At 41.5% G+C, this 15024-nt stretch overlaps 1 protein-coding gene across 2 annotated transcripts in view; it reads right to left on the bottom strand.

The window, feature by feature from the left end:
• Nucleotides 1–11426, bottom strand: part of SLC38A9 (solute carrier family 38 member 9) — a 42970-nt gene extending 31544 nt beyond the window's left edge. Inside the window, exons 1-2 of one of the 2 annotated variants that reach the window (XM_042875402.1) lie at nucleotides 11347–11426; nucleotides 5708–5854 (exon numbers count right to left, since the gene is read on the bottom strand). In XM_042875402.1, coding sequence (XP_042731336.1) covers nucleotides 5708–5811 — 104 coding nt within the window. In that variant the 5' untranslated portion in view covers nucleotides 5812–5854; nucleotides 11347–11426. Of the gene's footprint in view, nucleotides 1–5707; nucleotides 5855–10926; nucleotides 11021–11346 lie in introns of those variants that run through there. The other variant, XM_042875403.1, reaches the window with a different exon arrangement.
• Nucleotides 11427–15024: the final 3598 nt, after the last annotated feature.

The raw sequence follows: 15024 nt of genomic DNA, 5'->3' as shown, positions 1-15024 counted from the left end.
TTTTTTTTTTTTTTTTTTTTTTTTTGTTTGTTTGTTTGTTTGTTTGAAAAGAGTTCACAAAATGAAGGGGAAAATGCTGATTATGTATGTGGACTTCTAGGGTGTTCCTATAAATAATTAATTAAGACTTTGTCACAACTAAACAGAAATAAATTTTAAGCCATAGCCTTAATGTTCAAGCCTGAAGTGCACCTTCGCAAACAAAAATACTCATGGATTGTCAGCTTTATGAGACTTAACTTTTTTTAGCTCCAAATGTATTGGGTTGATCCAGTCATTGGACACTGCTGCAAAAAATATCTCATTAGAAGAGCTGTATAATAAAGATTGTTGCAATGAAAACAGGAAACATGATATGTTTGAATGCCTCCTCAAATGAGCTCTTTTTTTTTTAATTAAAACATAAAATATAACTGAAAGTACACTTTTCATTTTCTTCAGTATTTTGATCATTGTCTGGACTGAATAAGCAAAATGTCACTATTCTATACAACAGAATAGCATGATTTAGAATCAAATATATGTGTGATGGAAACAAACAAACAAACAAGCAAGCAAAATAACACAAAATAACCCCAAGGAAATTCTGCATTTGCGTTGCTGCTGCTTTCTGCCTGGAGGAATACATGTTTAATGCAGACAATACTTGGGTGACTTCCCCTTCTGGTAACATCAGCTGCACCCTTCTGGTGTACACCGGATGAGAGTGATAATGATCTAAAGCAGTAATTGATTTTTTTTCCTCAGAATACCTCCAGTCATTTTGAGCAAGTGACTATGATAAGACAGATTGATCCCTCATCAGTTCTACAGTTGCTACAGGTCTCCCAGAAAACATTTGTAAGTTAGGTAGGCAGACTAGGATATAATCTTCCTCTTTGATCTCATTGGGCGGAGGTGACACTCTTGTTTAGGATCAAGGCCATTACCCAGCCCCCAGTCATACTCAGATCAAAGACTGGCCGTAGGGCATAATCAGACATGTCCAAAAGCTTTCAAGAGAGTACTTTAAGATTTTCAAAGCCCAAAGGAGGTAGGACACAATTTGGGCTGCATTTTGGTAAACTCTTTCTTAGGGACCTTAAGCTTAGTAGCCATGCAGTCTGCACATACAAGCATCTGCAGTTGCAACAGATCCTAGAAAACTTCCTGATTTACACAAGCAATCTCACTGTATAGCTCATGTGGCAAAACGAATATGAAAAGGATGCCGGGCAATGTGATCTGAGGGAAGGGGAGAGGCTCCATGACTAAAGGCTGTGACTATTAATGCAGAACAGTACAGACAATTACTATGCACTGAGATAGATGACAGTATCCACAAATGTATTATATCCACACCAACAAACACAATTACAACTTGTATTTCAATAGCTAGCATGAAAACCAATGCTCTTTTTAGCAGGACAAACACACCAGTAAAACATGGCTGTTTTCCCCAACAGAGTGAGTAGAGACTACATGCAGGATTCCATGCAGGAGGTCCTTACCTCCCACACATTACCCCTTGCACATGTACCTCAGAAACCACTCCCTGCAAACCTGTAACTTGCTCATCTACTACTTATTTTCTCACAAAGAAACACAGTTAATAAAAATCTAGCCCTGGTCTACAAAAAAAGAAAGCTGTAGTCCAAACTTTCTCATATTATGAACTTGGGTAGCAAAGGAAATGAGAAGAGATGCTCACAATTAGAGCTGTTTCCAAGTATTACTCTGTGTAAACCTCAAATGTTGGATTGGGAAGGTTGAGGAAAGAACAGAACAAGTAATTTTGTTTCACAAGCTACATATAATCTCACAGCTGCTAGCACCTGTAAGGTGACACATCTCGTTTCTGGATATTTTCAGAAAGGTATTCTATTTTGCAGAGCAGTGAAGCAGTACAGCTAATACCTACCTTACCTTTTAGCTGAAATATTTTTAAATAGCTAACAACTGTTTCTGGAGAACTAAGCCCTGACAATGTAGTTTTTAATGCTGTTGAACGTGTTTTAGATCTGTTTGATGTTATTAACAACTTTTCATAACTGAATAATAGGAATAGCACAATTTATTTTTTTCCCTCCAAAAAGACCACAAGAAGCTTATTACACAGATTTCTTCAACAAACTCCACATCTGTTAGCTACTTTTTCAGGAGATTGAAAATATTATTATTAGTCACCAAATTATTACAGCATCACTGTACAGTGCACAGAAGAAACTATGAAATGAAACTGCTTCACTGTCATGGAAATTAAAGTAAGGAGCAAAAGTAGTAAGAAAAACTATGGATATAAATATCTATAGTCAATATGTATATTGACTGTGGATTCATAGATTGATATTTCTTCCACCTATCTGCCTAAGATCACTACAGATGTTATTGTACTTACCTTGAGGAAACCAGCTCCAAACAACTCCATGACTTGATTTCTACCATCTAAGCTGTATGAATTTTAAGTAATGAATTTTAAGAATACTTACAGTGTATCCTATAAGGTCTTTATTCTCTTGGCAACTTAACCTTTTCCCATATTCATATTTACCACTGTAATTATAATGATCAGTGACCACACAACTACCTTAAAATACTCGATGGAAGCAGAACTGCGATAATCCTTTAGAGGATGCACACCAGTTTAGCAAATAAAGTACCACAAGCTTTGCCACACCACATTTCAAGCACTTTCCCTCTGTCAAAGGTAAAGACATTCTATACCTCTCTTACAACAGGTAAGAAGGTTCATAGAGAGGTCTTGTGAGGAAGTAGTATGATTAGGAATTAGTAGAAATGTTAGTGATACAGAAATATGAAAACCAAGCAATGGAATAAAAAGTTTACGTGGATTTGGAGAAGTAAAAGCAAGAATGCAGAAACTGTAGCTGCCGTGGAAGTCAGCCTTTACCATTATCTATTTTTTTACGTTAAGAGAAACGTTAAAACGAAAAGGAAATAATTTCACATGAGAAAAGCTTATCTGACTGCTACCCACAAACACTGTTTAATTTGTAACTGTTTAATTTCACCTTCTGATCTTTCCTGCATTGTAAGAGAACATCATGGAACTTCAAAAGGAATCGAGGGGAAAAAAAAGCACAGAAGGCTTGGTATTCCCTTACAATGGGCACTGTTTTTCATATGCAAAACAATACACTGACAAAAAGTATGTTTAAAGAGCATTAAGAAGAAAAAAAACTGCTATCCCTTGAATATAGTAAGCATCACCAAGCCATTACAATGACAGTCTGGCTTTCAAAGGGCCCTATAAAACAGGCAAACAAGCCTAATAGAGTGCAAGAAATTCAGGTCATTGTGAAGAACCCCCTTTGAGAGTGTTAAAAGTAGCTCTGTATTTTGCCCAGAATACTAGGAGAATACTAGATAAAATAATTTAAAGTTCTATTAAAAAAAGCAATTTGTTCATTGTTTTTAAGTAAATAATGAAAAACATGCCTTTCAAAATCCTAAATCTTCCAAGCTTTTAAGAAAACCAAGTAACGATGTAAATGAAATCAAATCCCAAAACCCAAGCAAAGGAACAGAACAGTATCAAAAAAGGACAAAATGAACTTTAAAAGATTACAAAGAACTCTTTGATACCGATCTCAAAGCTTAATAGGGATTCTGAAAATTTGTGGTAAGTGACCACATACCTACATCTGATTATAGTTTCTGAACAGTGAGTTTAAAAAAGGAGCAACTAAGCAGAGCATATCATGTACTATTACTGCATTTGCACCATTGGATCTTTTCGGATGATAAACCTTTCTCCCTTCAGCTACATCTCCCTGAAGATCGAAAGAGCAATCCCTTTCCAGTCACACTTCCAAGACCACACAGTCCCCAGTATTGCTCTGACCATGTTAAGGCAAGCTCTTCTTCCTTGTTTCTTGCTCTAAAGATCATAGAATCATAGTATCATTAAGGTCAGAATCTCAAAGGCCATCTAGTCTGTCCATCTACCATCAGTGTTGCCCACAAAACCGTGACCATTTAGTAAGACACCCACATGCTTTCTGAATACCTCCAGGGACAGTGATTCCACAGCTTCCCTGGGCAGCCTGTTACAGTGCCCAATCACCCTTTTGGAGAAGCTTTTCCTAATATCCAACCTGAAATTTGTGCTATGCCTTCTAAAAGATAGAAATTCAACCTTGTTTGGCACCACAGTGATTTCCAGGTCCTTCTGATATCCCAGATCTGATGCACATTGTCTTTGTGCCTCTGCATGCTTGGAAGACAAAAGACTAGGATGTTCTAAATGGAAGAAGGAAATTAAGGGAGGAACAATAAGGACAAAGAGAATGGATCTGCTGGAGGTCATGAAGGTAGAAATATAATCTAGGAACATTCAGGAACATCTACTGCTTTTGTAGAGAGAACTAAACATCAGTTTGTAATGTTTTATGAAGTTGAATCACCAAATTTAAGAAATCACATGGACAATAAAAAGCACAATAAGGAATGAATATTTCACTTTTGAAAAGTGGATCTTGGTTTTTCACATGTCACAATGGAGCAGACTTCTCTCATTACTTCTTGAAACTCGCTGCTCTTCCAACACAACACATGCAGTCTTCAACATAAAGAGCTCCCCAGAACCTCTATAAAAATTAGCAGTCTTCCTCTGTCAGAGGAGCTGTGAGGGACTGACACTCCACAGGAATAAGGTGAACTAAAAATGTAGTTTGCACAATCCCTTTTTCCACCTCTACTGTTTTCTAATCTTTATATAAATTGTTCTGCACATGCTCACACCTGTGTTCCGTTGTTCCCGTGTGCTAATTCCTACTTTTGTCTTCCCTCCATCTTTCATCCCTTTCCCTCATATAGATGAGAAGTTATTTAGCCCTGGCTAACATATCGTCTAGTATGGCTTTCTAAAGCTACAAGTCCAGGCTGAGACAGCAGGAATTCACTAACTTCAAAAACTCTTGCTGAAGTGGCCACAAGTAAAAGGAATTTGTATACAACAGTGCCATCTTCAGCTTCTACGGGAAGCCTGCAATACTTATAGGATGCTTGATGGAAAGAGAAAAAAAAAATGAGGCAAAGAAGTAAAACCACAGTCCTAAAGCACAAGGTATTCTTTTCTGTAAAAAAGTGTAACTGCTGTCACCAGCTAACACAAGAAGGGCAGTCCTCATTCTGATCTCAGTTTTGATTTAATAACAAACAACAGCTCACAAAACCTTAACTGCCATAGCAGAGGAATTCTCCTCTTCTGAGCTCCTTTGAGGAACAGAACTGTTAAATTGTATGAGAACATTATTATATATGAGAAAATTATTGCTTAGCTAGATCTTATTTTTGCAACTAAAGCAAAAAGAGCAAGCTGTTCTATTTTTCGTATTTGCTCTAAAAAAAAAAAAACCCAAAGAAATGCTATAGCGTTCCTAAAGACAAAATATTTCCTCAGTATGAGTTAAAAATATATTCTTCCCCATATCACCTTCAGAATGCACGCACAGCCATTCACACACATTGACAGCCACTCACCTACTGCATCTGGCAAGCCTTCATACAGTCCCAACATTTCACTTTGTTGTGTTAAATAAAAATCATCTGGTGCTTAGAGAAAACATAGTACAGAGACAAAATTGCACTTAGACCCTAGTTTCCAAATAATAGTTATATGTCTTCATAGAATTCTGCTGCTGCAAGCAAAAATTAGACAGAAAACCACCACAGAATCATTCTGTATGCTAAGCCTTCATCTCACCTTTTGCATTTAAAATCTTCTGGATTAAACTGGATATTCATGATTCCATAATTACTTTCATCGCCTCCTACAGGAATCAAGAGAGGCTTTGTATCCTCCTCCATATCTGATGAATATGCTTCTTTCTTCTAGACTCTGACAGTTATTCTGAGCAAAAGAAAGAAAACAAGACAAATGCAGTTAGGTAAGCTATGTATCTGCAATGAATTTAAAACTGGCAGTTCCACAGGTTCAGAAGCTGCTGAGGAGAAAACAAAATTCCTTCAGTTTGCTTCTGGGAACTGTCATTTAGTAATGCAAACATCACTGGTCAAGCACAGCAGGCATAACAATTTCAAAACACCCTCCACATTTAAGTAAAGTGTTCAATAAATCATTGTGCTCTGATTCTTCTACAGCAACAGCCAATATAAATTAAAGCACTGTGATGGATGCTGCTTTTACACTGGGATTGAAAAAAATTTGTAATTTGAATTTTATCTATTTATTTATTTATTTTGAGCTACCGTAGCAAAAAACAAGTCCACCATGTGGAAAGTAACATTAAGTACTTTTATGTGTAGGTCTTATTCAACTTCACAGCATAAGACTCCTTTCCAGTTCCCACTGTTCCACTGGAAGACTCCTGTGATTTTTGAAAGAGCTGTATTTGCAATTAGCAACAGAACAGCTGAGAACAACTTATCCAGATTATGAGAGACTATTGTTTCAATAAATTTCTTCAAACTTTACAGCAAATACACAGTTTTCCAGTGTATTTCCCAGAATAAAGATTGAATTATAGTGGTGTATCATGTCCATGTCCTTTGAATTAAAGACAACAACTGGCTTAATAATGCATTAATAATTATGTATTGCATGCATTCAGAACACTCCAGGCTAAACAAAAGGAAGCAGGCTGCTTTTAAGCAAATGGAGTTATATTTTCTTCAACTGAATTGTAGACCTCACATGGGACTTGATGCAGTCTCATGTTCACATGAACAAACATAATGATTTAACAGCTCTCACACTTGCTACCTGCTGAAATTCCTCAGCCAGGACATATCTTTCAAGCAAAAATGGTAGAGGTTTCTGCTTTTCCAGTGCAATTGTTTCCTGATATTTTGTATGGTAGACAGGCTGGTGGAAAGATAAGTGGGAACTAGAGATAGCAAAAGATCAGAAAAGGATGGCACTGAACGGAACAATAGAATGAGCTGTTTTAAATTTACATCAGGCTTCTTGTCTACCTGGACAAGCATGCCTGTGCAAAGGAGTACAAATGATGGCATTTCATCCTATAGGGATGCCAGTTCCTTCATGCCTTCAGCATGCATAACACTACAACTCATGACATACAAGATTTGAATTAAGTCTTTTAAGTTTAAAGGCATGATTTTATCTTTTTCATATTGGCAGTGACACAGATCACAAAAAGCGATCAGATAAAATAAGACAACTGTACAAGCATTCTTTGCAGTCCGTGATAACACTACCTTTTCCTCACCCTTCATTTTTGCTGTTGCACTCCCCTTTACTCCAAAGTCCTTCCCTTCTGCATCATCCCTGTTACTTCTTTGGCTTCATTTGGAATGTCTTAAATATTCTTTTTGTTTTACAACCTTCTGGTGACTCCCACCTTTCACATTCCTGCTCATTTCCTCTCAATTTTCTGCCTCTCCTATACACTGTCAAAACTGCTTTCCAATTTGCCCTTAACAACCACTATTTACAAAGAGATTTCTTAATTGACAGCAATATTTTAATTTCCTTTCAGATAACACTATTGCTTTCCAAATCTCATTTATAGCTTCCCTCTTGATCATTTCTCTTCTACTGATTTCTTATATAATTTTCTATAGCTCTATATCACCTCTTTTCTCCCTACTGACTACCTTCATGACCTGTATACTCCCAATTTAACTCATATCAGTGCACTTCTTCTAACTGCTTAATACTATTGAAAGAAAATCAATGAGATTAGAGACTTCATCTACTGCTACAACTATCCACCCGTTCCTCTGTCATTCCCAAGACCCTCTGATTGCATCTTGAGAAAACAGTTTTTATGGCTTTATTTTTGTTGCTTTTAATGGTAATCTCTACAGCTCATAGCTTCTTTTTTTCTGTGTAAAACTTTACTGGAAGTCTCAAGTGGAAGACTGATAATCCAGTTAACTGTTCCTTTTTATTCCGTTCTGTTGTCTTTTTCAGCTTAACATCCTGCAAACTTTTCCCAAACAGGTACACCCTTACCTCAGGAACTGAGATCCCTCCCTTCTGTGTTTTGCAATCTCTTTTGTTTGAGTTTAAATCACACTCTGGATTTAGCCAAAACAACACAGATTAAAATTTAAATCTCTAGTGGATGGACTGGAATTGGAAACAAATTCAAACCGCAACACTCATCAGTGAATTTAGCCAGAATTTTCCAGAAGACTGAGCAACTCAGATCTTTTCCTTCCTCGGGGCTCTGATTATGGTGTGAATGAAGTATCGCTTCATACATCACTTCCCTAAAACCTCTTGCAAATAATATATTTGTGCTTTATAATTCAATCTGAAAAAAGCAGAAAACAATGATCACCAGTAAGACTTTCTCTGCACTATGGCTACAAAGGATCCAGAACACTTTCAAATATTCCATAAAGAAAAGCAATCCTTCCAAGACATAGCATGTACCAAGTTAGGCTTGAAAGCATAGTTTGGGGTATTTGCCTCTTAAGAGCCTATTTAAAAATAAACCCTTTTCAAAAGTCTAGCTTGTAAGTGCTTATTGTTCAGAATAGATAAAAGAAGCTTATGACCAGCAAATTAACTACTTCACAAATAGATGCAGATATGAAAACTGTATAATATCAAAACTGTATGATATGACAACTGTAGCCAGAACCAGTGTAGCTTAAAAGATAACTGCAGGCAAAAGAACAAAACACAGAAGAAGTAACCTGATTAATTATTGTTTAATCTAATGCCTACTACTCCTTGCCTGGATTGCACTGCCATTAAATATTTCTTATACACGGGATTACGCTGGCTGTGATATCCAGACTTATTGCCTGACCATTTCCACTACATCAAATACTTCTCTCCAGCTTGTTTTAGTAGTGTTATAGCTACCTGGAGCTCTTATACTAAGAATCTGACCTACGCTCACCTAGTCTTGGAGTTTTATCTTTTAAAAAAACTTATGACAGACAAAATTCTGTACACAACCTTCCAATCATTTATCACAACCGTCATGCTACCAACACAGTCTCAATAATCATTAAAATCTAAAGACCTACAAATTCAAACACCATGTCAGTGTCATGAATGGTGGTAAGTCTGCACAGACTTGTCCTCTTCTGTTCATAATTCTCCCACAACCATCTGAAGCACTGTATCAGAAATCCATCAACAGGTAACAAGCAAATGAGGATTTACTAATCCAGGTTTTTCTGCTGCTGGTAAAGAAACTGTGAAACAATACCAACAGGTACACAAGTCCCACTCCAGGCTACACTCTGGATGACTTACAGGTGGTATTCAAACCAGAGGTGAACTTTCATTAATGTTTTGCTCCTGCAAACTTATGCTTTCTCTACCTCCAGTTCTCCTGGTTAGAAAGCCTGAAAAGCTTCAAGAAGTGAAAATAATGAATCACCAGATTGAGAACTCTCATTCTAGCCTGGTGATGCTGTGATCTAGTCTTTGCAGTGGAGGACAAACACACAGTACAATTTGCTTGTACTGTGAATCTATGCCAGCACTCAGTTCTGCTCCAGGCACATGTGTCAACACCTTAAAATGAAACACCCATCCGGATGGATCAGTACAGGCTTTCCGCTTAGGCCATGGAAAGGGGTTACCAAACAAGTATACACCACAGCAGACAACTGCGTTGTTAGTCAGTTATCCTGGTTATCCCACAAGCTCAGACCATGCTTAACTGGTTTGTAGGACTCTTCTTTACCAGAGAACCTTCCTGGGAGAGTAGGGGAAAGAAGGCAGGGAGGGGAACCACTAGCACAGCCTCCACTGCGCCATCCAGTGTCTGTGCAGCTAGAAATGGTGCTGGAAAAACAGAACATGTAGTTCTGAGATCTATTTACACAACAGCTCCATGTTACCAAAAGCAAAACTGATGCGCTATGGATGAATAAAGGGCAAGGCATAAGTCTCAAGTATACTGCAGGCTATACACACAGAAACTGTGAGAAATAAGAAAGCTCTACCCTGAAAAAAGGGAATTTCAAAGCAGAATAGAAGAGCTTCCAGGTTCCTTTTTTTGAGGTAACAAGCCCTAGGTTGGAAGGTGCTGAAGAAGTGAAAGTAGTGACATACATTCAGAGCTCCTTAAAACAGGGACAACTTGACACAAGTCAGCTTGTCCATATTCTCATAGGACTGCAACAATTGAAAACTAAAACATGTGAACAGTGTCAAAATAACGTCTGCTTTGTTAACAGTGCTTGCAGATACAGGCTGCATTACTATTAAATTTCTACAAGAGCAGTTCTGAAAGTAATGCCTTCTATTTTATGATCTTGGCCCTCAGCAGGCACATGTTGATGACATAACAGTACAGGATGAACCTTCCCATCAATGTAATATTCCTTTACATGTTGTTGCTGCGTGACACATGGCAGCAGAGGGGCAGCCTGACAGAATGCTGTGTGACATGGAAATGCATGAGCGCATGTGGCACTGAATTCCTCCATTTGGAAAAAAGTGGTGCTCACTGACATTTACAGACACTTGCTGCACGTTTCTGGAGCCCAAGCAGTGGGAGTGAGCACAGTGAGGTGGTGGGTGCTGCATTTCAGCAGTGGTGACAGTGACAGCAGGGCACCTTCACTGTTTCATATGTTTATGAATGTGGCACGCAGGCTCTTGTTCATCACTGGCAAAAATGCAGAGCTACATGTGCTGACTATGTTGAAAAAAAAGTGTTTTGTAGCTAGGAGCATCCTCTATCAAACAGTATATTGTGCTTTCTGTATCTGTTGTAGTTGCCACGGAAATAAATAGGAGGCAGTACTTTTGGAGCAACCTCTTCAGTACCTCAGGCTGAATCAAGGGGCACACAACTTCTGACAGATGGCGTCAACGTAAAATGTAGAAGAAATTAAACAAGCTTATCTTCAGCAAATAAGGAAGCTATTATTTGGACACCCATATACGTTTGCGCAGATTCTAAGAAAATAGTTACAATCATCAGAACGTAAAGAAGTTAAACAACTTAATGATCCCACCACCACCGTTAAGGAAACAGGTCTCCGGGCCGTCAGCACGGAGCCAGGCTTCCCGCCGACTCGCGAGCTGCCTCTTTGGCAGCGCTCCGCCCCGCACGGCGCTCCGTTTCGCTCGGCTCCCCGCACGCGGCTTCAGGCCAGCGGCCGGCGAGGCCCGGCACTCACTCAGCCCGTGCTGCCCTCTCCCTCCGCGCGGTCCCCCCTCGGCCGGCGGCACGCAGGGCGCGGCTCAGCCTGTCCCGGCCGGCGGAGCGAAGCGGCCCGCGGCGCACGGGGCTCCCCGGCCTCGCTCGCCGCCCCGCCGCCGGTGAGGCGAGGCGAAGCGAGGCGAGGCGAGGCGTGGCGGCGGCACCCCGGCCCTCCACGCGAGCTGCTCCGCTGCGCTGCCGCCGGGACCCCCCTGCCGGCGCGGCCTCCTACCTGCGGCCCCGGCAGCGCTCCGCGCCGACAACAGGAAGCGACCCCGAGCGCCGAGCCCCGAACTACGCTTCCCGGCGAGCCGCGCGGCGCCGCCCCGCGCTGCCAGCCTGGGCCGGGGCTGCTGGAGGCGGGGAGGTGCTGCGTCGCGTCTCTCGCCTTCAATCTTTGCCTTTGCAAGTGCTGCGACGATGCGGAGCCGTGCGCTTTGACATATTGTTCACAGCGATGCAAAACTGCAGCGTAGTCAGCACTTAAAAGGCACAGGCTGGAGCGCTGGCCTGCAGCGTTTCGGCTTGCCTGGGCTGCATTCCGTGAAGACGAATTGTCTTGGCCACGTATATAATATACAATCTAGATAATGAATAGAAGTAACAAACTTATATATATATATTTATCTATTAAAAACTATTAAATACAGAGAGCAACAGAAAGGTAAAACAGGTGGGATATTTGACCTTGTTTTTGTAAAAGAATGGCAATAGTCTGGTTCCGCGGCAGTGGCTGGAGTTCTTAGTTCTCAAGGTGTTGTCAGAGATTTTTGATGAAGGGTTGCTCTTCCTGTGCTTCATCCTTGAAAATGGTTGTGCGCAAATGTACGTACTGCAAAAAAAGTACTGCAAAAAAGTGGTAACATGAATGAGGCCTGGTTGTGAAGTTGGGAATGTTTTCCTCTTGTAAGAGCACTTAACAAAAGTCTGGCAAAAAGACAAGATCAGATTTTTCTTTGAGATGAATATCTGATTGTATCTCTATATGTACCCTTTGAAAATTTGCAGGTAATGGATTTATGTTGACTGAAAATGGAGCCGAAAATACACAAAAAAATTGATGAGCTTTTTCTTTTTTTTTAATCTTGAAACCTATTCTCAAATTCCGTTATCAGCACAAGAAGCACAGCTGCTTGTTTTTCACTCTTCACAGGATTGGGTCTAGCCAGTGCATTTAAATGCATAACATCATTTGCCATAACTTGAGCTTGCCATAATGAAAGTTTCATTTTGAAAGCTGTTATGGTCTGAAACATAGCATGAGTAAGATGATTTTCACACTGACAATGCATGTTTAACTCATTTCAGTGAGAGCTCAAATCCATCAAAAAAGCTAAATCTGTGAACCATTTTTCATGTTCAACTTCTGGCACAAATTTTTGTTTTGATTCCATACATGACTAGATTTCATTTTGCAAATCATTAAATCTATTGCCAAAACATGCAGTTTTAAATCAGCAGCGTTACTGCCCAAATTTGCGCGAGCACATGTAATGCGACAGAGTTCCTGTCCCACTGAACAGAGACAAAACACAGGAGTTGGCCTCAACAAGCTGAGCAATATTGTTCAGCCCAAGCAGTGCCCTAATACTTTCCCCGTTTCCCACCTCACCCATTTTTTCATTGGAATCAAATACATAAAGTATAACAGCCTGGCACCATCTCAGCTGCCATTAAGTAGCATGTGCTGCAACAAGATGTCTACCACACAGTCTGCTCTGAGTGGTGGGGGGACTCCAGTGCTATCAGCAACTGTGACACAGACATTGACACTGACCAAGGTCCATCGGGTGCCAATGGTTCACACTGGGATGTTATCACGGAACCATGGAGGTTGGAAGGGACATCTGGGGGTCATCGCATCCAAACAACTGTCAAAGTAGGTTCCCTAGAGTAGGTTGCTCAAGAACTGTTATAGAACAGTTATAGCACTGTTGCTCGCAGAAAATCACTAATTGGTAAGGTTAACTTTTTGGTTGTTGTTCCCAGTTAAACCAAGGTGGGAACACATCCTTTTTATAGTTGTACTGTAGGGATATTTATAGATCTTGCTAGGGAAAACTGAACTGCGTGCAAGGAAGATGGCCCTGACACAGCTTTCTCACATGAGAAAGCTATTTTGAAACAAGCTCAGCACATATCCCAATCTGTACTTCCTCAAACACAGCCCAAACCAATAGCAGGGCCAAGCAGCAGCACTGCTCCTTCAAGGAAACTGCTGCATAATCTGAATTTCAGACCACAGGAGGAAACAAGGCAGCAGACTAATGACTTGTCACCCTGACTCTCAGCTGTGTGCAATCAGAGCCGTTCCAAACTCTGCTTTCTGCAGACCTTCCTTCACTCTCATCTTTTGCACCTTTGACACTCTTATTATTCAAGTACTCTGTGGCTTTTGGTTATTTGAAGAATTTGGTCAGTCACAAGTCTGCCCACCTGCTATCATTATTAGTTTGAAAAGCAATGGAAACACCACCTGCTGATGCTTTGATTGATTACAACCAAAACACACAAAAGCAGAGATGTGGGAAGAATTCGACATTTTGATGATATGAGAAACTAGTCCCACCCTCGAAATCCACCTTCTGCATCACATGCTATGAGAAACCCAAGTAGTTATAACCATAGCAGACATACCGCTTCTATTTCCTTATCTTCTTTGTCATTAATCACGCACCCTTGGAAGATTTTTGCTTGGAAAAAGGATTTATTGCAAGAACTGCAATTTGTTAACAAAGAAACATTAAATAAATGTGTAAATTCTCCTGCAGTCCCTTTTATTAAAGCACTACCTTTAGAAATGCCTTTAAAAAAGAGCGTTCAGTAGCTGCCTGCATTGCACTGTGCTGTCACCACTGTGCTTTCTATTCTGTGGCACACAGACTTCTGAGCAAAGCACGTATTCTGCCACACATCTGGGTAGTGCCTTGGAAAATGGGAACCCACATTCACTGAGGCCCTCCTCAGATGAGTCCTCCCTTTGAGAACAGCAAGGTCTCTTGGGTACCTTCTCATCTCCAAGCCAAATAAGCTGAGCTCCCTCAGCTTTCCTTCATGGAGAGGCTCCAGCCCTCTGATCATCACTGCAGCCCTCCTCTGGACCCGCTCCAGCAGCCCCTCGTGCTGGGGCTCTAGCCTGGACGTGGTATTGTACGTGGGGCCTCACAATGGCAGAGCAGAGAGGGACAATCCTCTCCCTCAGCCATTAATTTTGCACGTGCTTAATTTTGTCCATATTTTTTGCAGCAGAATAGCCCACGTTAGTTGCTGTGTCACACAGCTGCATTCACTAGGTCTCTGTGAAACAAAGGGTGCTCCCACAGCCACTGCAGCACATGAGGAGCCACGCAGGTGTTCCGATGCCTACAGAACAGAGAATGAACAGCCACGCCCTGGGACAGCCGACCCGCACCGCCTGTCTTCACCTTCTGCTCGCACTCCCCAAGTGCCCCGAAGCGGAGACAGGAAAAGCACCGCCCGCAGCCTCACCTCCTTCCCGCCCAACGGTATCGCCCAGGCCGCAGCCGCCCACTAAGAGCGCTAGCGGCACCTTCTCACCCCACCCTCACCGCGCGCCCCTGGCGGCCCTGGCAGCTGCTGCGCATGCGCTGACTGACGATTCGCGCTCCCATTGGCTGGCGGTCGAAGCACGGCCGGGGCACGCGGTGGCGGCTATATAAGGCGTCTCGGGAGACAGCGCCATGTTATTTGGCGCGGAGAGTGAAAGCCGCGGGCCCGGGTAGGGGTGTGCGGCGCGCCTCGGAGCACCGGAACCGCAGCGGAGCTGGGTGTGGGGCAAGGGCAGTGCGTGCCGGGGAGGGGTGCGTCGCGTGTCCGCATCGCGAGAGCCGTCGGGATAGTGGCGTCTTGGTGAGGGGTGCTGCTAACCTGCTCCTGGTCCTGTAGGTGA

Source organism: Lagopus leucura, unplaced genomic scaffold (genome assembly GCF_019238085.1).
Source record: "Lagopus leucura isolate 7727_CA_CO unplaced genomic scaffold, USGS_WTPT01 Super-Scaffold_100014, whole genome shotgun sequence".
NCBI lineage: Eukaryota > Metazoa > Chordata > Aves > Galliformes > Phasianidae > Lagopus > Lagopus leucura.
This window is presented reverse-complemented; position numbering and strand designations above follow the sequence as displayed.